This window comes from Sesamum indicum, linkage group LG8 (genome assembly GCF_026168435.1).
Source record: "Sesamum indicum cultivar Baizhima isolate 11 linkage group LG8, ASM2616843v1, whole genome shotgun sequence".
Lineage (NCBI taxonomy): Eukaryota > Viridiplantae > Streptophyta > Magnoliopsida > Lamiales > Pedaliaceae > Sesamum > Sesamum indicum.
Window position 1 is genome coordinate 27,274,381 of NC_142664.1, and position 24,019 is coordinate 27,298,399.

The 24,019-nt window shown below is 37.6% G+C and overlaps 2 protein-coding genes across 4 annotated transcripts; both read left to right on the top strand.

Annotated features, from left to right (window-relative positions):
* Positions 1-126: 126 nt before the first annotated feature.
* EMB140 (EMBRYO DEFECTIVE 140) lies at positions 127-17,454 on the top strand. Of its 2 annotated transcripts, none has more exons than XR_016066719.1 (16): positions 127-511; positions 1,408-1,541; positions 2,371-2,428; positions 3,405-3,620; positions 5,304-5,576; positions 6,765-6,899; positions 6,994-7,119; positions 8,134-8,178; positions 8,851-8,958; positions 10,495-10,637; positions 10,739-10,862; positions 13,028-13,102; positions 13,839-14,204; positions 14,299-14,471; positions 14,542-15,199; positions 16,006-16,066. XR_016066719.1 is itself a non-coding variant. In XM_011089310.3 (16 exons), exons 1-16 carry the CDS (start codon positions 284-286, stop codon positions 17,185-17,187), a joined length of 2,547 nt encoding a protein of 848 aa, XP_011087612.1. In that variant the 5' UTR covers positions 132-283; the 3' UTR covers positions 17,188-17,454. The 2 variants fall into 2 exon arrangements, 1 of the variants encoding a protein (XP_011087612.1); XM_011089310.3 differs by lacking the exon at positions 14,542-15,199 and adding an exon at positions 16,919-17,454 and having other exon boundaries at positions 132-511; positions 14,299-14,391; positions 16,006-16,159.
* Positions 17,455-19,833: 2,379 nt separating this feature from the next.
* On the top strand, positions 19,834-23,855 carry LOC105169047 (glutamate receptor 3.2). Of its 2 annotated transcripts, none has more exons than XM_011089312.3 (6): positions 19,834-20,525; positions 20,670-22,009; positions 22,087-22,364; positions 22,450-22,481; positions 22,562-22,942; positions 23,055-23,280. In XM_011089312.3, the coding sequence occupies exons 1-6, from the start codon at positions 20,270-20,272 to the stop codon at positions 23,141-23,143; spliced, it is 2,376 nt and encodes a 791-aa protein (XP_011087614.1). In that variant the 5' UTR covers positions 19,834-20,269; the 3' UTR covers positions 23,144-23,280. The 2 variants fall into 2 exon arrangements, with proteins under 2 accessions (XP_011087614.1, XP_011087613.1); XM_011089311.3 differs by having other exon boundaries at positions 19,839-20,525; positions 22,562-22,956; positions 23,055-23,855.
* Positions 23,856-24,019: the final 164 nt, after the last annotated feature.

Sequence of the window (24,019 nt, forward strand, 5' to 3'; positions counted from 1 at the left end):
TATTTGATATTAATAATTGATATATGAATTTTGATAAGTAGAATTTATACTTTTAATTGTAATTGATTAAAAAAACAAGAAAATGTACCCCTAAAGTTGACATCCTCAACTGGAATGGTGTTTGAATGTTGGACCTATACGACGTCGTAGTCTGCGCACACACAGCACATACTAAATCCGAGTGGGCGTTTCCATTCTGCAACTCTGGTGTTTTACTCTCCGGACAGCTATATGTGAGGACTGTCTGACTGTATATATTCAAAGAGCTTCACGTTCATTAACAATGGCGGATTCCGAAACCCTAGTTGCTGCTCAGACGTCTGGCGTAGAAGAAGACGCCAACAGGAACGAAAACCAACCCATGCCCGACGTTCAAAACCCTAGTGACTGTTCGGACTCCGAATCTGACTCCGACTCCGACTCCGAGGATGAAGCCCAAGTGAAGGAGCAAATTGAAGCCCTAGAAACAGCGCTATACAATAATCCATCAGATTATGATTCTCATGTCCAAGTAAAGAACTTTTAGCATTTCCTGACACATATATAGATACTGTTTTACTTATCTTTGTGAAAAGATATCCATAAGCATGAAAATATTGCAGTTTGGTTGGGAAAAGAGTTTGGGTATGTAGACCAGCCATATTTGGTGCGTAATCCAGGTCTGCCTGACGAGTGAAGTTAAATTTGTTATCTGTTACAGACTTCAGAAATTGACTAAAAAATGTGTTAGTTATATGTATGATGTTAATATTTTGTCATGTTATTTTCATATAAAAATAATACAATGTTAACAGCTGATCTTAGCAGCATATATAGCACCATAAGTGAGAAGAGCTTATGATTACAAGTCTTAAGAATCTTTCAGCTACTATGCTTCCTTTTGCGGAGTTTTTTACTTGAAATTGGTTGGGGGTAAGGGTACTGGCGGTTGAAATGCTTTGTGGAGATGTTACGATGACCATCCCATTGTTTTGGTACATGAGATGTCTAGTTTTTCTGATCTACTCCACTCTCTGAGTAGGATATATGGACTTGTTTTGGGTGCCTATGGTACCTATTCATGCCGATGTTTTAATAGATTTTTAGTTTGGCTGCAAGTACGTCTTTGTTTGACATCTTTATGTTACTTTTGATACCTAACCTTGCTGAGGAAGCGTAGCTTCCATCTATGCCCCTTCTATTGCCTTTAAACAATGAATTATTTTCTCTCGATCATCAAGATTTATCTTTAGATATTTATACGAATCTGAAGGAAAATTTCCGTAAATCATATAGTAACCCATGCATGTGCATATCTTTATAGGCATCATATTGACTTGTCTGCTTTCCGTCCTAAGTTTGTGCTTTAAAGACTAAGTTTGGCTATTCCTGATGTTGATTTATTTTTATGTTTTCTGGTTCTTGTAGTATATTAAAATTCTGCGCAAGCAAGGGGACTTAGAGAAGCTGAGACAAGCTAGGGAAGCAATGAGTTCTTTGTTCCCTTTGACTCCTGACATGTGGCAGGAATGGGCTAAAGATGAAACTACTGTTAGCTCTGGGTTTGTTCCCTGTTTAGTTATCTGGCCTGTTGCTTCCGTGGTCACTTGTTTGTTTGATGGTTCCCAGCATATACACCACACTAGATTTATGGGGTGCTAAAGAAATGTCTTTCATTGTGACAACTTTGTCGGCCAACCATGGTTACACTTATTTTTCTGTTTTATCATAAATGTATGCTTGAAATAAGTAACATTCTTTCAGGCTTTCACCAGTGTGCATTATGGTTTATTAGGTATAATGATGAAAAACCCATAATAATTTTAGGCCAGGCCTATGAGAAGCTCATATGTTATCAAGCAATTGGTGAAAATGATCATATATTACAATATTAATTGTGGGCTATTATTGGCATGATGTTTAGTAAGTGGTCCAAAATACTCGATGTAACCAAGTATTTCCCTAAACCAATTAGTCTAATCACTCGAATGATCTTGAATATCCATTGGAAGGAAGTCAAAGTTTAACAGTTTAACTTAGTCAAAATTAGCTTATTAAACGAAGTTTTATGACAGATTGAACTTACAATACTCTAGATTAGGAGAAAAACTGACTGGTCTCTTGTAAACTAAACAACATTCTAATTCTTTTCCATGACGAAGTCCTTGAATAAAAGAAATCACATTTTGGAATTGTATAAAAGAAGGTCGATTCTCTGTTAGTTTTCGGGTGTAAACTTATTTGCATAGAAGCTATTCAAGACATGTCAATATTGTAGGAAGGATGCTGCCGTATTTCCTTCAGGTTATCTTTGGGTGCATGTTTGTCTCATTATAATGAGGTAGGGCCTACGTCTATTGAACTTATATTTGCTTTTCTTTTCTTTTTCAGAGTGGAGGCGTTTCATGCTGTCGAAAAGCTTTATGAGCGAGGGGTGTCTGATTATCTGGTAGGTTCTTGCAAATATTTCTCAAGAAGTAAATGAAATTAGGAGTTAAGTTGTCCAGGTCATGTTTGAAGTAGTATCAGGCTGATATTCCTAGTAAGTTCTAGATAAGTACCATAAAAGGGGTGAAATGAGCCAATTTGCACCAATATTTACTCTATTCAGAGCTTGCATAATCTGTCACAGAAATGCGATTCAGGTGATAGTGTTGGCTGAGGATCTGGTCAGTAGCTAGGTATGTACAACCACAATACTGAATCAAGTAAGAATTAAACAGGTAGAGGATGTATAAAAGTGACTTTCTGGTAAACAGGCAGTTGCATCTTATTTCAACAACTACAATATTGACTATAATAAGTAGAATGGGAATGGTAATAGATGTTTTCAAAGTGTATGCTTCTGCATTTGCAGGCTGCTACTTCTATAAACCTGGCGTAATCTCAGTATCAACATTTACTGATAAGTTTGGTCCTCAAATTACCACAAAAGTAACTTAAACTGAGGTTTCAGTGTCATAGTTGAGTTCACATGATAAAATGTACTGTTCGATATGATTGGCTCCCTGCCACCTACTTTGACCACATCTTTTTGTGTATCATTCTGTTTGTTAATGTCACTTTTTCTGGGTCAGGATTGGGTAAATCCGAGGAAAATGATTATTTTAAACAGAGTGCTATGTTCTCTGGAATATAGGTAGATAAATTATCTGCATCATGGATACAAAGAGAAAGGCTACGTCCTTATCCTGGTTTCAGTTTAATTGCCCTGGAGATGGTCAAGGAGTCTAATAAATGTAGATCTCAGTTTAACTTGTCATTTCAAATCAAAATAATGATTAAATGGAAAATGGAGGTTTAATAATTCCCTAGTGGAAGTATTTGCTGCATATATAACTTTGGCTACTAATGTCCTCTTATTTTCAGATGGGTGGGACCTGACTGCTTTCAAGTAAGATGTTGACTGATTTTTCTTTGTGCAGTCTGTTACCTTGTGGTGTGACTACTTAAATTTTGTCCAAGAATATGATCCATCAGTCCGGGAATGTTCTGCCGCGGGCATCTCAAAGGCAAGGAATCTCTTCGAGCGTGCACTGACTGCTGCTGGGTTGCATGTTACTGAAGGTCACAGGATTTGGGAATTGTACAGGGAGTTTGAACAAGCTATTTTCCTCACCATTGGAGAAACTGATTCTGGGGTTAGAAAATCCTGTTTCTTGTTTGTGCTTGTTCTCTCATGTGGCTTTTATTCTTATGTGTTGATATTTGTGTCTGACGTTGTTTTATGGTTAGAAAGTGTTAATTATGGTGTTCACTATGACTAAGTTGTTTTTTCCTTTCATCTTTCATGTTTATCTTCGTGTTAACTGTCTGGTGAAATTAATATTACGTGTATGCAAATGCTTGTCATAATTCTGTGCTTCTCATCAGATTTGTGATTACTGACGTTTAAACATGGCCCTGTGGCAAAAGGGCTTTACTTATCCTATACTGGGAAAAAGGAGCTCCTTGCAAACAAAAGAAGTGGCTCTCTTAACTTATCTACTTCACCCACACTAGTAGTTATCACATAACCTTATCAGTGATTGCCTGTGCGCCCAATCTTGGCGTCAATACCTGGGCTATCCTTGTTGATTTAACTTTTCCTTCTCATTTAATTTTGTTTTTTCAGTTATTAGTGTATGTATGTAGGAAGTTCCTAACAGTATTATTCCACTTGTGTGATTTTATTCATGCATATACACTGTAAGATACCAAACAATTGGATGCAATGTCTGTAAGAAAATAGAGAAAGGAGGAGCATAGAGAAACAATTGTTGCTCTTTCCGGGCTTTTATTTGCTTATACTTCCTTCTTTTTCCAGTTTGTTTGCTGTAACTGTTTCCATAATGAGTAGATGGATATATGAAAGATCTGGTCTTGCATAGATGTTTTGATGCTTTGCTTCTCTCTGCAGTCCAGTTTCCTTCATGCTTTTTTCCTTCATTGGTTATTTGTTGTTTGCAAAAGGCAAGATTCAACAGCTACATCTTTAGATGACTGAATCCAAGTAATACCCATCCAACCTTCCAATATTTATGGGGATGATATTGCCTTAAGGAAATGAATTCTTGTTAGTTCTTGACTGATATTGGCACAATTTCCATGACGCCAGTTGCTAAAACAGGACTAGCATGATGACATGACTTGCATACCCGTGAAGCTGTCCTTGGTATAATAAGTTGCTAACCAAGCTTGATAATTATGTAATGAACTTAAATCTAGCTTGACATTAGCTTGAAAATAAAATGATTTATAATTCCAAATCCTCTACTAAAATAATAGTATTGTATGGGTTGGGACGGTTTGCTCATATGATTGGCCAGGGCTGGGCATTGTGGTCATTTCTCTGAAAGTCTCCTTTTTTGTACACATTCTTCTGCGAATTCATCATGTACCAAATTATACTGCTGGTTGGATAAGGTATTGATTTCCTAGAGCTCTTTTTCAATTTGAAACTGATTATTGTTCTTCAGAGGGAATATATCTTCTTGTCACACGCAATTTCCCGTGCCTGCTTCTTTTGAAACACTACTGCTGAATGTTGGGGAAGAGTAGGTAATTGCAATTACCAAGAGAATATTTTAATCAGTTGGCTTGGAACTTGTATGTTTACTGATCGAAATAGTTCTATGCGTTTTGAAGATAGAAGTTACCTTAATAAATTGTAAATTCAGAAGAATGGCTGATTCTAGTGAACTCTTTGTGTTTTTGCATGTATCTTCATGAACTTTCTCAGCTAGTTGTAATAAACTAATTGGCCATTTCTTTCTTGTCAATTGGTATGCTCTTTCTCTAACCATGTAAGTTTCTGTAAATGATGTTGGCTTATTATTTTTCAGGCAAAAGAAAAGCAGATCCAGCATATACGAAATTTATTTCATCGTCAGTTGTCTGTTCCCCTTGCTGACCTAAAATCAACTCTTCTCGCCTACAAGGCGTGGGAAGCTGATCATGAAAGTTCCATTGATATTAACAGTGAAGTATTGGAAGGTCTTCCATCTCATGTTGTCTCTGCATATCAAAAGGCATTGGAGATGTTGAATGCTCGTTCTCATCTTGAAGAACAAATCTCCAAGAAGGAGATTGACTCAGAAAAACTTGAGGAGTTCATGGTATTCTCTTTATAACATTCACTGTTTGTCTGCGTGGCAGTGAAGTAAAAGTAGTACCTAAAAACAAAGAGTCAGATACATCAAGTATTTAAAGAACATGGCGTGCTTAACTGCATATGAAGAAAATGAGAACTTTAATTTTTTTGTACCAAGGTGTAGGTTTAAAATGAACATAGATTGAAGAAAATGAGAGTTTCAATTTATGAAGGAGTAGGGAAAATTTATACAGATGGAAATGTGGATAGAGTGTTATCGTTCTAATGCTGAATAGTTGTATGAGGTGCAAAGTAAAGACAACTGAAAATTTAATAGTAGTTTCCTTCAACTGACTGATATAGGTGCCTGGATTTTGTTTCATTCAGTATGCAGTATTTCCCCTAACATGTGCTAAAAGGATACCGATCTGGATACTTCATGGAAAGGGTTCATAGTTTGATTTATATATTTGCGCTCTCAGCTGGTGCTCTGACCTCTTTGAATTTGTTATTTTACTATTGCAGTTCCTGCTTGTACTTCCTTGTTTGCTATAATCTGTGTTTCCACATACCGTTTTCTTGTAAATCAATTCTGTTAATGAAGCATTGCTATTTTCTATACTTAACATACATTTATAGTTTTCTAATAGGCAAGTGCGATTTGGCTGTAAACAATCATTTAGTCTCTTATCAAAATAAAAATGAAAGAAAACAACCAATTGTTCTGTTTTGTTTAGATGAACTTTTCGCCACTCCCTTGGATGTAGTAGCTTAAGGGCATGTTAATTATTGTAATTGATCTTATTAACTTTTCCTCTTGTTTTGGGGAAAAAACTCAAATGTGGAATATTGTGTGTGTGTACCATTTCTTCATCTTAGTTATTCTCATTTTTAGCCGTTGCAGAGAGCCTTTTTTTTAATAGTTTCTCGTTTATGTGTTTTCCATACGGTTTCTTTGCTATGTTGTTGAAATGATGTTTATCTGTAACTTGTTGATTTTTTTCTCACCTAGCATGTTAAGGGATTCGGTGATGTACAATTCTAGTGCATATATGGCCAATTCTAATTATTACTAGAAAGGAAATGATACAAAACAATCTCATCTATGAGTAAAAAGAGTTCTATTTGCAAAATGCAATAGCATTTGTTTCTACTTATTTCACTCTTTAATATTTTTGTAAAAGGTTATTAACGGGTTTTCATGTTCGTGCAGACTTACTTGAAATTTGAGCACTCGTTTGGAGATCCAGCCCGTATACAGATCTTGTATGAACGTGCTATAGCTGAGTTTCCTGTATCTTCTGAGTTATGGCTTGAGTATACAAAATACCTAGATAAAACATTCAAGGTTCTTGTACTTATTTTTGTCTTGTTATACTGACTGATTTTGTCTTTGGATTACATGTACCACACTCACATCTGAAGCTGATCCATTATTGCAGACTGCCAGAATTGTGAGGGATGCTTATTACAGGGCCACAAGAAACTGCCCTTGGGTAGGAGAATTGTGGGTTCGTTACTTGCTCTCGCTGGAGAGGAGCCGTGGTTCTGAATACGAGTTATCAACTGTATGTTTCTAGTGTAGACCTGTAATGTCCTTAAAAGTGATGTTTTGTCTGGCTGTCTAAAACCTCCTATATTGTTTGAGATTTTGATAATTGCACTTTCAATATCGCTTTTATTATTGCTTTATTTACTGTTGTTGGAGAGTTTGGTTGTTTTCCCAAAGTGCTATTTTTCCCTTTCTTGATTTGCATCTTTTTCTTTTATCACCTATTTCCTGAAGAAGCTGTTTTTGACATTCTAGTTGCTTGATCTGGTAAACTATGCAAACTGTTTTGGCATCTTTTTGGCTTTGGGTTGGCATATCTTGGAACATATTATCATACATGTATTTAGTGCTATGACTTGCCTGAATATAGACTAGCAAAAATTGAGAAATAGGTGTTCAGCATTTAATTTTTTGGCGATATTTTGCAATGTTTTTCTGCATGCTGGTCAATCTAGAGCTCATTGTTATTATTTTATTCAACAAAATCATCAAGAACCTGCTCTGAGTTATTTACTGTGGTACTTATATTTTAATTCATATTCTGATTCTACAGTAATTTAACATTCAAGAATATCAAATTATGATTTGTCTTACAAGTTTGGAAAGTTTCACCATTAAAGCTCTATGTTATTTGTAACTTATTTTCTACAATTTAAATAAAAAAGGATGCATTCCAAAAAGCTATGCTGATGTTTAATGCATCTGCTGCTAGATTCATAGCATTGTTGTTTATTCAAATTATTAGCAATTTCGAACAGCCTACTACATATTTGTTGCTGCATGTATTCCATGTCATTGTCCATCTTACATTACATGCAGGATTAATTTGACTCGGGGTTGGGGAGTTTTTATGAGTCACATAATTCTTGTAACAAAATGAACTTTGAGTACATACTATTAATGTGCCTCCGGCATAGTAGTTTTTGCTTCCAAAAATATTTATAACTTCAGTTTATTTATGCACTTTTCTTGAGGGGATGCTTTGCTCTTGCTTTTCTTATTCTGTTTCTCTGATTTCTCATTATTCCAGGTATTTGAGAAATCACTCCTGTGCACTTTTTCAAGCTTTGATGAGGTACAAGGCTACAAGCATATGTATTATGATTAAATATTCTGGAAACGGTGTCAATTTATGTTGCTTGAGAGTTACTGGATATTGTTACTATTACATTTCAAGCTTTGATGTGCTACAAGCATATATCTTATGATTAATTATTCTGGAGATGTTGTCAGTTTGTAGATCTTTACGACTCTTGTGGAAAAATGAAGGGTAACTGTGACTTGGGTTATATTGATTGCCTCTTTCATTCGTTCAGCCGAAATTACAGGATTAGTCTAGTAAAAGATCAATGGAAGTATTGATATATTAAAGAGCAAATGTTGTTAGATTTCTTGAAAGGGTTAACGTTGAATATACCTTAGATAATCATGTGGCTAATGTAAATAGATGATTCGAAGTTACTGAAAGATATCTAGAATTGAAATCCAAGTGATGAGTGAGTAACCAAAAGCTTGGTAGGTTTCCTCCATTCTTCTGTGTATTATGTGTCTTCTACGAATTGCTTCTATTGGTTTTGAGCAAGGAAGGACAGAAGGAGAGTTATGAACCCTCCATATGCTTATTGTTTCAAAAATTGGTACTTTCTTAATGCAGTTTTAAATTTATTTACCTAGAGATTCTGTTTGTCCTTTAATATCATTGTTGCTTTCAGCAAGTTCCTAATTTGACCTGTGTTTTCTATTCCAGTATCTCAACATATTCCTCACTAGAGTAGATGGGTTAAGGAGGAGAATATCTGCATCCACACAAGTGGTGGATGGTTTGAGTTATGCAGCTATAAGGGATATATTTCAGGTTTAACACTGTAGCCTTTTTAACTTTTGATATCTGTTTTCCTACGCTAGCGACTTATAGTTTGCGGCAGTCTTTACCTCCCTGGTTCTTTAGCTTGTGGAGTTAGCAATGATTTCATCAAACATTAGGTATTGTTCTCTGTTTCATTGCCTTGTATGTTGAGTCTTTAGTTAGAGAACAAAGCTCTTATGAGTCTTCTAAACTAATTAAAACTCAAAGGATCTTTGACACATATGTTGAACTATCAAGGAATGTGGCTTTGTTGGGGTATCCACTTTGTATTTCTGAATGGATCACCTTGGAAATCTGATAAAGAAGACTTAGTTGTATTTGTTATTACTAAGCCAATTTGGTGATTTAGCTGGTTGACTAAACAGTGTGGAAGTCGGCTCAACTTTTTACAGAACATTGAACTGAATCAACAACCATCATCCGTTTTGTACGATTGTTGCATCTAGAAAATGCTGGCTTGTTAGTATACAGATCTTCACATATTCTCTAAAATTAATACATTGAGGTGATGTGAAAAAAAGAGCCCTCAAGACTTGGGTTAATATGCACATGCCTTTGGTAACCACACCTCGCCAATCTCTTTGTAGATTGATAGGCTTCACAAAAATGGAAGCTTCATTTGCATTTCTATTTATTGCTTCTGTTGCCGTGAGCAATGTATAGTTGGCGTTTTGCATCATTGAATCTTTGTTATTACATTACAGGGATCTAACTAAATTTTTGTGTTTTATTTGTGACAAGGGTCTGTGAACATTGTTTACGTTTCATTTATTTTCTTTATACTCAAATCAAATTCTATCTTTTGATTCCTTCGAGAATTATGTTAATTTATTTTGCTATTTTTCTTCACTATTATAATATTATACTTCTGGAAATTCTGCCTTCCAAAAGGCAGCCTTGCCTTCCCCTTGGTAAAATATTTTAGTACCCTTGGTATTCTGTTCGAGAGATAGTGTGCCGTTGTTGTTATGACTTGGTGAAAATCTGATATTGACATCTGTACGAGACCTTATACTTCTTCATCTTTAAACCACGGAACAGGAAATGTGCAAATAGTCAATTTTTGCTCTCAATTTTTTACTTATCAGACTTGAAGCCAATGAATCACTGCTTGGAGTCTATGCTATCTCTTTGAGTACTAGTTAACGCTTATGGAATATGGACGCACAGACACCACATACCCTCCTCTGTGAGAATATACCATACATGGAATTTTGGCTATATTTGGACTCTTGGATCTATGTCCTCAAGAAGGAGAATCCATTGACATACGTTTAAGTTCTTCTGATATTTAGTTTTATGTCCTGCGTCTCTTTCTAAGTTTCAAAAACTGCACTGCTTAATGTTTGCAGTCTGTTTTCTGTTGACCGCAAACTCTGTCCTGTGTTTATCTTGCATTTTTATTTACAAACAGAGTATGATGAGCTGTGTGATTATATGAATGCATCCTTGAGTTAGGTGCTGCTATTTTAATTAGTAAGGTCCTATTTATGATATAAAGGCTTACTCAATTTTTGGTTTCAGCGTGCATCAGATTACTTGTCCCCACACCTTAACAACACGGACAAGTTACTTAACATGTATAGTTATTGGGCCCGTTTAGAGTTAAAATTGGGAAAAGATCTGGTTGCAGCTCGTGGTGTCTGGGAGAGCTTGCTTAAGATTAGGTAACCCCCCCAACCCCCATCTCCCCTTTTCCTTGTTCTTCCTGACTACATTGCTTTGTATATCATAGAACTGTAGAACATTTTTTTTTGGTCTTTTCCAGTGGGTCTATGCTGGAAGCTTGGCAAGCTTATATAGCATGGGAGATTGAGATTGGTCATATAAATGAAGCTAGATCCCTCTACAAGAGATGCTACAGTAAAAGATTCCCTGGAACAGGCTCTGAGGTAAACTTTCATGCAGCAATAGTATTTGTTTATTTTGGAAGGAACTCCCTCCTGGACCATTTCTACGATCCTGATCCACATTGAGAAGTGTTTTAATATAAAAACATGCACTTGATTATACTTTTCAGTTCTTCCTTTTTCCTCCCTTACTGTTATGGGGGGATATCTCTTTCCTGTTTCCTTCTCCGTTTTTCTGGTTGGGTGATGGGGTGCCTGGATTAAGGATTCTTCTTAAGTTTACACAAAAAATAAAGTGACAATTCATGGTGGTTCCATTGTTTCCTCTCTATGGAGTTGGGAAAGGGTTCTTGTATCACTTTGGGAAAGGCGTGATTTGAAAGGGGAAGAATGCTTCTGAAACTCACTTGGGGAGGAAAAAATACAACTGTATGAGGTATTTATATATAGAGTCAGGTGTACTACAGTTACGTGCTGCAGATAAACTGTATACACGATGAATAAGGATAGAACTTATTTTACAGTAAGAAGAATTGAGGGAATTGATGTTAAGATTTATCGTAAAGCTGATGATTTTTGTGCTCCTATGCTGATGTTGCCGACTAAGAAAAGTGCAGCAAGGTGTAGAAGAGCATGCCCTAATGATATTTTAACTAGGATTTCTCTGCATTGGTGTTGTATTTACCATGTGTAGTTATTTGGCTGCTCCAATTGGAGTTAGTGCAATGGATTACAAATTTTTTTAGAGAATTTTCAGCCTGATTTTTCTGAGATTTTGATGAAAGAGGGGCTAACTGTCCCTGTAGCAACGTATGAAGGTACTTGTTCTTGTCTTCCATTTTGGGGAAGAAATGGTTCTGGGAAGAGAACCAAGTTAGTCAGGCAGCACAACCCGTTTAAACGCTGGTCTTTTCTCTTTCGTACAGTGTTATCCTATCCATGTTAGGAAAATCTAGGTGGGACTCTATATACGACATGGCTTATTTAGTTCCTCCTTGGAATTTGTGTCTAAGAATTCTGTATACCGAGCACCAAAGGTTAAGCATCTTAACAAACTCCATGTTAGTGTTTCAGATGACCCTTCCCGCGTCTTCTGTGCTATGATGGTAAAATGATTACCTGAAGAACTAATTCAATTTCCTACTTTGCTTTTGCATGTAGTTCTCAGTTTGTGTTTTAGTTCTCAGCATCAGATGCACTTCGCTTCACAAAGCTTCATCATATGTTATTGCTTTTTGCTTAAACCTTAAGCGGGTTTGGATCTGTCTTGTTGCACACAGTAGGTACATAACTTGGGATCACTTGACATGGAGAATAAGAAGTATGTAGAGGATTAGGATCCTTCGGTACAAAATTTTTGGTACTTCCTGGGTCTTTGGAGCATAAGACAGAATAAAAGATTGATATACATTCTGCGAAGACTCTTTAGGCTGAGAGTAGAACTTGAGTTGTTCAAATTAGAGGATTTAGCATAAAGCAATAAACAGGGAATGGCTGGATCATGTTTGTAAAATGGTTTGAGATGGTTATTCAGTATTCTGTTGGTATTGTTGCTCCGAGACAGAACAACTTGCTATGCTTATTTGATATTTTCAATGGAGGATAGTGTGACTTAACAATAAGTTAAAGACTTAGGGCATTTCTGGTTTGTTGGATTTGTTCCACTTTTGAATACCTGAATTTAAAGATGTCCGATTGGGGATGTAGAGTACCTTCTCCCTGTCACAACAGATTTTCGGCGGACTTCTCTAACAAAATAAGAATAATCAAGTCTTCTTTAAAATTTTTTTAATAGCATAAATTAATAAAATTTGTCAGAATTTAAAACTTTCAGATTGTAAAATGCCAATCTGCTCTTAAGTAGAGTATGAACTAATTTTTACCATCAACTCAGCTACTTGTTTTTGCGATGCATTAATGACTTATCCTATTATCTAAACCTCGAGAAGTCAGTGTAGATCATCGTAATATGGCAAGTATTATTGCACAAATACCTAAGAGAAAGGGAGTAGATATGAAAGATCAATTACAAACTGGGAAATCATTATTCTTCAAGCTGTTTCTTGTTTATAAGAGAATGCGTCATTAGACTTGACATGAACTTTGTATTTGTTTTTTGAAGTTTTGTTCATGTTTTTTAACTATGATAGATGTGATACCTTGAATTAGATGATACCTTCCTTTCCTAAAAAAACAGAATCATTCAGGACATCTGCCATTCTTGGGTGCGCTTTGAGAGAGAATATGGTTCCCTGGAAGACTTTGATACTGCTGGTCATAAGGTACTAACTTCTGCTTTCTACTTTTATTTTGCATTTGCCTCTCACACTGCTTATTACTTTTGCCTAATGAACTTTGAGGCCTATAATTTCAATAAAGTTTCTTTACTTGAAGGTTTACATGGTAGTGTGAGAAGCAATGCATTTCTTATTTTCGCATTGTGCTACATACCAACCACTTGTGCAGGAGCATAAGTTGTTTGTGGACAACCTTTAATTAAATCTGACTATGTTTCCTGATCATACAATGCATGCGGAATGTTGTGCCAAAAGATAAATGGGTGAAACAATTACTGATCCAAGGGTCTAATTGTACTGTTAGTTTATTTTTTGAAACTTATCCTCTTCGCTTATATTGTATTTTATGTGTAAGTAGGCTGAGCCCCCTACACCTCTATACACCAACACCTCTATACATCAATAGAAGTTATAAAGTTTGAGGTAATTCCCAATCATATTTACAGATTGGTGTATTTCCTACGAATGTTGTATATTGGGGGTGGGTGGGAGGATGGCAGTATGAATAATGTGTAAGTCATCTTAATTATTTGTTAACATCGTCAATACCTGCTAAAAGTAAAAGAGCAAATTGCTAAAAACTCCTAATAGTAATTGACTTCTTAGATTTAGAACTTTAATGGATCAACTTTTTTTACTGAAATTTCTTCTATTAGGTTAAAATTGATTTTTATTGCTGAAGATTTTAATTTTAACACCCCCATGTTTCATTTTGTTGCAGGTGACCCCTCGGCTTCAAGAGCTGCAGCTATTTAGGTTCCAGCAGGAGAGCAAATATATTGGTCCGGCTATAAATGAGAGAGAAAGTTCTAGGAAAACCGCTCGTGAAAAGAGAAAACCACCTTCGAGTTCGATCCATGAACAGTCTCCAGCTAAACGTAGCAAAAATATGGCTCAAGACTTGAAGAAAACAAAGGAGAATGATAAAGGTCAGCCAAGGCATGCAGCTGAAGCAAGTGAAGCTGCTGCATTAGATGTCAATAAAGCAGAGAGTACTGGCTTGCAGGAATCGAAGGATAAGTCCTCAAAACGATCTGTCCCTTTTGATGATCAATGCACAGCTTTTGTTTCTAATCTAAGCCTCCAGGTGCGTCATTGCTAGCATTTTCTTTTGTGACTGCTTGTCACTAAATCATGGACAGTATTATTCCTTCTCAATTATCTCATTAAGCTTTCTGCAGGCAACTGATGATGATTTGCGTAATTTCTTTGCTGATGTTGGTGGAGTTGTTGCTGTTCGGATATTAAAGGACAAGTTCACCAAAAAATCAAGAGTAAGTTCCAGAGACAATTTACTCACCTTGGGTTTATGAAGTTTACCTAGAGTCAAACTGGGTAAAGATGATGCATATAAGTATCCTTGTAATGCACCTATAGTTGATCTTCATATTATCTGTTAGAATTTTCTTTCATACTGGAAGCAGATACGCTTGCTGATCGTCATTGATGTTGGTATTGGCATCTACACTACACCTATGTGAATTATCCACTGTATATTCAGGTCTCCAGATCCTTGTGTCACTATATGCTGACTTCCATCAATGCAGTTGCTGATGAAGGAGCCTCTTGGCTCTTTTTGCTCTTGTTTGACCGAAAGTATCATGCTGTTCCATTGTTCATCTTAGCAGTTGGCTTCTCGTCATTATCTATGACCAAAATAGTCAACAAAATGCTGAACTGAAGTCAGGTCCTATTAACAGTCTTATCCAAGTCAGATACAGTAGCCTGGTTAAACTGAGACAGACTGGGTTAGGCTGGTCAAAGCAGGCCATTGTTCACCCAATAAATTAAAAAAATCTTTTTGTCTTCATAGTGAATCTGCTGGGTCCCCAGAGTTGGAGCTGACTATGTTTTGTTATTTGGGGCATTTACTGATCCATTTTTGTCGTGTATTGTGATGCTTTTGATGAATCAGATTGAGTTTGGGTGGTCCCTACAGTTTCCGGTTGGCTATTTTATATTTTCATTGGGGCTTTTGTGATCCGTTTTAGGTGGTTGACATTCTTGCCTAATTCAATAGTAGTGTTCGTGGAGCAACTTCAAGATTTGTTTGCTTTGACAGTGCAAGGAGCATTATTTTTGGTGGGTTTTGTAGATTTGTTCTATTTTGGGTGAACGAGTGGTTTCGTGGCTGAGTTGTTGATTGTTGTGTTCATGTTGTTGCTGCAATCAAAGAGGTGGATTCGGTTAAAATTGGATTGTGGATTGATGTCGTTGTTGGTCTGCCTAATTCTCAGAAGTCAGACTGCCTGAACTCATAACAAGTTGTTGCAGTGTCGTTTAGTTTTTTGAATCAATGTCCTGTCCACAGATCCAGTTGACTACAATTAGTTTGGTTGGCTAGTCACTGGTCAATTTGTGGTCGGCTATTTGCAAGTCATGTCATCATTTTTGTGGTCATTTAAGTGCCTTTTTCTTTGAATTTCCAATGGTGCAAGATTAATAGAGTCGTGGTATTTTTAGTTATTTTAAGTCTCCTTCAGATAGTTTTCTGTTAATAATGAATTCTGTTGGTTTCTTTGTGCACCTGGGACACATTGCTGAAGTCCTATGGTGTTCTTGTAAATACTTTTCCTATTTATTTTAACTTTTGTTCATGGTTTCACTCAATGATACCTATCATCTAGGAGCCTGATTGCTATCAGTTTAAAACTTAAATCAGAGATTCAAACAGTATAAAATCTTCGAAGCACATCTTTTATGTTCCTTATTTCTCTTGATAAGAGAAAAATACTTAGGTTAGATAGTAATCTAGACCTTGAGTGTGATCTCCATCAAGAAGTTCAGTAGCCTATTGTAATTATTTGCGCTCGAATTGTTTTACGCATGTGCATATGAGTTAGACAAACTATATTGATACTTGGTATTTTACCTGTAATTTTGTGAAGGGATTAGCATATGTTGATTTCTCGGATGATGCACATCTTGCTGCAGCTGTAGAGAAGAACAAGCAGATTTTGTTAGGTAAGAGATTAAGCATTTTGAAGTCAGATCCCCAGGGCAGGAAAAAGGCTGCTGGACGAGGCACTAGATCTGAGCATGGTAAGTTGAGACATTAGGTTGTTTCTATCTAATGAATTTCTTAATGCTGCCTATTTACACGGTTTATATTCCTGTTTTGTTCTCTTCTGCTGCTGCCTTGCCGCTTTAGTATAATCTGGTTGAGGTTGACACTTGGCATTATTTTATATGACAAACCTATATGCTCCATTATGTGACTCACTTCCACATCTGTAATACTACTTCCAACTTGGGTTAGGGAAGTTTCCTCGACCTTGTTGGTAATTGGTTTCTTAGAGATGGATTAGATCAGTAACCATGAGCAGAGTGTATCAATGCTTTGGGACCAATTGTTCAAAATAGAGGGATATCCACTGTGTAAAAGGGTTCGTCTTTCTAGGGATATTATCAGCTACTGACATGTGACTCAAAATCAGGAGTCCTAGAGCAAGTCCACTGTGAGTGTAGTTACGTTCGAAAAATGATTTATGTTGTTAGGTGTGTAACCAAAATACATGCCTCATGGGACCTTTTTTCCTTTCACATTTGAACTTACATGGTAAAATGCAGCTGTTGATAAAAGAGCATAAAATATCAGAAAAAATTCTACTTCTGGAGGTACTTGAACATCACATGTTTCTACTACATTTCTGATAGGGTTATTACTTGAACTCATGTCATTTATTTTTTATGTGTGCTTGAGCGCCCATAGTTTTCCACTTTCCTTGGTCGCTAAACAGTGCTGCCATCCAGTCGAGTAACAATTAATTACCTGTTCTGCTGTTGCATCTCAAATGACAGGCAATGCTGGAAAACGAACCAACAGTACATTGAAAACAGATTCACAAGAGACTTCCAAAGGGCAAAACAAACCACAGGCGCAAGCTTCGCATTCTAGAAATGATGAAGATGTCCAGCTGAAGGGGAGGAACACATTTGCAGTTCCAAGAAATGTGAAACCCCTGGGCTGGAGCAGCAGAAGTAAACCACAACCTGAACAAGATGAGGAACAGGAGGATGAGACCCCAAAATCCAATGATGAGTTCAGGAAGATGTTCCTGAAAACATGATTGTCAAAGTACAAAACCAATTTACTTTGCATCAAGTAATTAGTGGCTTTGTTGAAATGATGAATGCCATGACCAGTGCCTCAACATATGATATCAAAGTGGATTTGGCTTATAGATGTTATTAGTCTAGATGTTTCTCATTAACTGATGTGTATGTATGTTATGTTGAGATTATAACATACTCTGTTAGTCGTGTAAAACAGTTGAAGGATACTTTTGATTCCTCGGATACGGATGAGTAGTGGTGATTGGGCGACTATGTTGAAACCTGTGTTTGACAGATAGCCTATTGACCGATCCGTATGTGTTGTTGCAGAGGTGCAAGAATATGCAACGAGGTCAAATCGACATTGCAGATTGTAGGGCCTACCTTCCCATTTTGCCAACCCTAAACAGAGTAGTTTAGTTTGTATTGAGCTTGTGTTAGTATGGTGTAGTTAGCATGTTATTCATAAAATCTACATCTTAAAAATTACAACTAAAGTATACAAAAAACCCCCCACAAAATTTCAAACACTAGAGAGTATAAAGAATCCAAAACCAAGCCTATTTTTCTTTTAAACAAATTTAGAGAACTACACAAATATTTCAGAAAGGGAAACAACCATAATCATCATCATCATCATCATCGTCACATAGCACTCCATCCCAAGTGGGCATCAACTCTGTTGACATGAGTATTGCAAGAAACAAAAGAAATCTCAAATCAGAAGCTGAAATCCCACTTAAAAAGAGTGGTGGTGGAGAAAACAAAGATGATAAGCCACTACTGCCACTGACTACCCTCCCTCTTCACCTCATGAGAAGTAGATGACAGATAGATAGTGGCAGAAGAATAAACCAAAACCAACACCTTTTGCCTCCTCATTTTCATCTTACTCTCAGCCCTTCGTCTTCTCCACTAACTCTGAGGTATCGTTCCCAATCCCCCCAACCCCACCCCACTAAAACGACGCTGCCACCAACTATAAATCCCCACAGTATGCACACGCATCATGATATCGATCCTCTCACTGTCAACCAAACAATTGCATGTGATATGACAATGTTGACTACGATCCTGTTTATTTTTTATTATTAGATTGTATAACTAAAACAGTATCTGTAAAAAGTGTTTAGATTGCATTATGTAGGTTCATTTCTAATTCAAAAGCAAATACTCATTACAGTTTAGCTTAAATAACATCCCAAACAGTCTTAAAGAAAATATAGTATTATCTATACATGATTTTTTTTATCTTGTCACTCAAATAACTTACATTACAAAGTAAATAATTTAAGTGGACTAAATGCAACACTTCATCGGCTGCGCACACGCACACCCACACCCATCCTCTCTACTTTAGAGCTTTGATATATGTTCGATTTGTATATAAAAACAAACAAAATCAATTAAAACATGGTGAACTATGTATCTTATAAAAATACAAGTAAATATTAATGACATTTTTTTTGTTGTTTTTTAGACACAGAAAATGGATAAATTACATTTTTGGTCCCATAAGTGGACCCGATTCCAATTTTAGTCCCATACTAAGTGCAATTCGTACATTTGGTCCCGTAAGTGGATTTTTTTTTCAATTTCAATCCTAGTTGGGGATTTTCGTTAAACTTGACAGCTGCTGCCGATTGCCGTTAGGTCGTTTCTCACGTGATTTGCACGTGAGAAATTTCACTTCATCTTACGCTGAATAGAAGGAAAAGACTCAAATTTACAGCAGTCAAAAGCCCTAATTTTTTCCCCTTTTCACCTGCGCTTCTTCTTCTTCGTTCACCTGATCTTCTTCTTCGTTCACAGGCGCTTCTTCTTCGTTCACCGACGCTTCTTCGTCGTTCGTTCACCTGCGCTTCTTCTTCGTTCACTGTTCCCTGTTTTGAAAAAAATCCTTTTTGCTAAGTTTTTTTTCTTTTGAAATACTATTGTTCCCCGCTTTGAAGGCAAGGTTTTGGTGAGCAAAGTGTCGGCCATTGTTGAAGGCAAGGTTTTGGTGAGCGTGGGTAATTGACATGGCTATACGCGACCCCTCAGTTTTCGAAGCAATTCGGGTATTATAACATTTGCCCTTGCACACATCGGCGGATCTTCCCAACGAAAAAAACCACATCCACTTCTTTTTTCGTACACCCAAAAAACCTCCTACCTGGGTTGTCGTCGGTCCATGAAGTTTTCGAAATCGCAAGCCTTCCACAATGACAACAATTTTCTCTACTAGCAGCCATATTTTGTGAGATTTTTTTCTACTAAATGCAAGAGAAATGAAAAATTGGGAGTTAAATAGAAGGAAGAGGGGTATAGTGTAATTTCCCACCAAATTGTTGATTTTCCCTCCAATTTTCCATGTTTTCCCTCCATTTACAACAGCACCTAACGGCAATCGGCAGCAGCTGTCAAGTTTAACGGAAATCCCCAACTGGGATTGAAATTGAAAAAAAAATCCACTTACGGGACCAAATGTGCGAATTGCCCTTAGTATGAGACTAAAATTGGAATCGGGTCCATTTGTGGGACCAAAAATGTAATTTACCCACAGAAAATTAAAAGGAAAAAGTACACATTATAAATGAGCAAATTATCCTCATATTGCATTAAATGCAAAATAAAAAGAAATAAAGTAATGAAGACTCTCCTCCTATTGTCCACTGCTTCGTTCATGCACCATCACAACGTTCTTATTTGCTTTCCGTCATGCAATGGAACAGCAGGATTCTGCCAAATCGAAGGGAAGTTCCTACATTAATTTCTTCTTCCTTCTCTGTCTTTGTCCTCCATTATTCCCACGTTTGAAAAATTCCACAAATTTCTCACTCTTAACTAAGTGGGCCTCTTTCTTTTATATGAAACTTGCTAACCATTTCTTTTTTTTCCCCCAGTAAAAACATGTTTCTTTTCTGGTATTCATTTGCCATCCTTTCTCTTACCACGTTTCTATCTCGAAAACTAGGATGTTTCCCCACCAATGATTGTTGCATCGTGATTTACAACTACTGAATATATTTTTTTAGCTTTACCAATACCATTGTTCTTCAGTTAGTTTGTTTTGGAGGAAGTTCATTACATTGATTTTTATCATCTGAGAGCAGCATGAATTTGTTGTCCCTCTTGGTGCTTTTTTCTTGTCTCTTTGTTGGAGGGTTTTCAGCTGATAAAGTTTCAAGACCCGAATTTGTGAAAATTGGATCAATTTTCTCGTTCGGTACTATAATTGGGAAGGTGGCAAAGATTGCAATGAAAGCTGCTGTTGAAGATGTGAACTCTGATCCCACCATTCTTGGAGGGACCAAACTGGTTTTCTCCATGCATGATTCTAACTACAGTGGCTTTCTTGGCATCATTGGAGGTACGAAATACTTAGTTTTGCACGTATTTGTTGTTTTTGTTCTTGCTCATTCGAGTTAGTATATGTTGTCCCCATTGTAGAAAAGAGTTGAGTGTATGTATGATAGATGAATAAGTCTCTTTCAATTCCTCTGGCTCACAACAGGATTGAAGTACATGGAGACTAATACAGTAGCCATAATTGGGCCACAAGCCTCAGGAATGGCTCATATTCTATCACATCTTGCAAATGAACTCCATATCCCAATGCTATCGTTTACGGCATTGGATCCAAGCCTCGCCTCCCTTCAATACCCTTACTTCATCCAAACTGCCCCTAATGACCTGTTTCAGATGACAGCCATAGCCGATATGTTAAGCCATTTCGGTTACAGAGAGGTGGTGGTTGTTTACCCCGACGATGAGCAGAATCGGGGCAGTATAACAGCTCTAGGGGAAAAGCTTGCAGAGAGGAGTTGTAGAATCACTTACAAAGCTTTGCTTTCTCCTGAAGCCTTAGCAACTAGCGAAGAAATCATGAATGAGTTGGTTAAGGTATCGATGATGGAGTCACGTGTAATCATTGTTAGTGCCTTTGCTGTGATTGGGCTTAAGATTTTCAGAGCTGCCAATAGACTTAGGATGATGGACAGGGGATACGTGTGGATCGCCACGGCATGGCTGTCTACCGTATTGGATTCCACTATGGTTTCTGGCGAAGTTGCAAAGTCTATTCAAGGGGTTCTCACATTTAGGCCTCACACGCCAGATTCTGAGAGGAAAAAGGCGTTCTTGGCACGATGGGACGAGTTGAGTAACAGTTCGATCAGGTTGAACCCTTATGGCTTGTATGCATATGACACCGTGTGGATGATTGCTAGTGCCGTTAAGGTGTTCTTGGAGAATGGTGGTAGCATCTCTTTCTCAAACATCTCGAGTTTGAATGGTTTAGGGGGAGGGACCCTGAGTCTTGGTTCCTTAAGCAGATTTGATGGAGGGAAGCAACTGCTTAGCAACATATTGCTGATGAATACGACAGGTTTAACAGGGAGAATTGCATTTGATTCGGATAAATCCATGATACGTCCAGCTTACGATGTCCTGAACGTAATCGGGAACGGTTACAGGCAAATAGGGTACTGGTCTAATTATTCTGGCCTTTCTGTTGTGCCTCCGGAGGTACTTTACACTAAACCACCTAACCGTTCAAGTTCAAGCCAACAATTGCGTGGTGTGGTATGGCCGGGAGGAACGACGGTCAAGCCTCGGGGGTGGGTTTTTCCTCATAACGGGAGACAGCTGAGAATAGGAGTTCCAGACAGAGTGAGTTATAAAGCTTTTATCTCGAAGGATGATAGTACAAATGAGATCCATGGATACTGCATCGATGTGTTCCTCGCTGCCATAAATTTACTGCCTTATGCGGTTCCTCATGAGTTCATCTTGTTCGGGAACAAACACGACAATCCAAACTATGCAGAGCTTGTAAACATGATTGCATCCAATGTGAGTGTTAAGGACTATTAATAGTGAATGCTGTTATAGGAATTTGTATTTGCTGTACCATAACAGGCTATACGCAGGAGTTGGATGCAGTTGTTGGTGATGTTGCAATCGTGACGGACCGTACGAAGATCGTGGACTTCACCCAGCCGTATATAGAGTCGGGGCTAGTTGTCGTGGCACCGGTCAGGAAGTTGAACTCAAGCCCTTGGGCTTTCTTGCGGCCGTTCACTCTTACAATGTGGGCAGTCACAGGGGCATTTTTCCTGATTGTTGGAGCTGTAATTTGGATCCTTGAACACAGAATCAACGATGATTTCCGTGGTCCGCCAAAGAAACAGTTCATCACTATTCTATGGTGAGTTGGTTTCAGAGAGTTTTGGTGATTTGAGTTTAGTTATATGTTACCAGAATATCATTCTTTCCCTGTCTTCAACCTGCAGGTTTGGCTTCTCAACTATGTTTTTTGCACACAGTAAGTGTTCACACCATTTAGGCCAATCGAATTTGATGGAAGCATAGCCTAATGTATTGACTTCCAACATTATTTTTCAGGAGAAAACACCCTAAGCACGCTAGGCCGTATGGTTCTGATCATCTGGCTCTTTGTGGTTTTGATAATCACCTCAAGCTACACGGCGAGCTTGACATCGATCTTGACTGTTCAGCAGTTGGCCCCATCCATAACAGGAATTGAGTCCTTGATCAAAAGCCATCACCGTATCGGATACCAAGTAGGATCCTTTGCTGAAAACTATCTAAACGAGGAACTCAGCGTCCCAAAATCCAGGCTCGTTCCTCTTGGCTCCCCTGAAGATTATGCAGACGCACTAAAGACTGGGAGAGTTGCTGCAGTCGTGGATGAACGTCCCTACATCGATCTGTTCCTCTCATACTACTGCACGTTCCAGGCCGTCGGGCAAGAGTTCACTAAAAGTGGGTGGGGATTTGTGAGTATATACATCTCCAAACTCAATATCATAAAATCAATAACACAGCAGATGATGCTACAGTCATAAGTTAGCTAACATTTAATAACACTTGATAGGCATTTCCAAGAGACTCCCCACTAGCCATGGACATGTCTACTGCAATCTTAACACTATCAGAAAACGGCGAACTTCAAAAGATACATGACAAGTGGCTCAACACGAGAGCTTGTTGGCCGGCAAGCGCTGGGGACGTAGAGCAGCTTAATCTGAAGAGTTTCTGGGGACTTTTCCTCATATGTGGAATTGCATGCCTTATTGCTCTGCTCCTGTATTTCTGCTCAATCATCCAAAAGTTTAAACAATATTTTCGACAACAACCACAGCCATCATTGCAGAGCAGCTCGCGGTCCATACGGATCCAAAGATTCTTGTCGTTCGCAGATGAGAAGGAAGGGGAATCAAGAAGCAGATCAAAGAGAAAGCAGATGGAAGCCTTGTCGGGAAGGAGGAGTGGACGGCAACTTCCAAAATCGAGTGGGAGTGTGAGTAATGACGCAGGCATTTTCCCTGAGGGGCAAAACGGCAATGCAAGTGCTTACTTTAATTGAAGTGAAGTTGCTGATCAGCTCATCAAGAATTTATCTAAAGACAATTACAAGCTGCATCCAGTGTTTGAGCAAACTCACCAGCAAAATTGCAGGAAGAAATAAGAGATGAGATGAAGTTATGTAAGTGGTTTCAATGCAACATTGCAAGTGTGTCTGATAGTCTACTCAAGACAGCAAATATGGCCTTAAACATGGAATTTTCCGAAACATTCTTGGCTAATGTTCGTTCTTGTTCATGAATTTCACTATATTCAAATCCACAAAAATCATAATCTTTACATCCTTTGATTAGAGAGTGCATTATTTTAATCATGTCTGAAAACCCTTCAATCTTCTGCATGCTTTCAAACAAAGTAAACCATCAGTCTTGCTTATTGCATGCCTTATTTTTCAAAGAGAGAGAAACATATATAAGACAAGACTTTACATGTTGGGCCATATATATATATATATATGGGTTGGCTTGCGTCCAT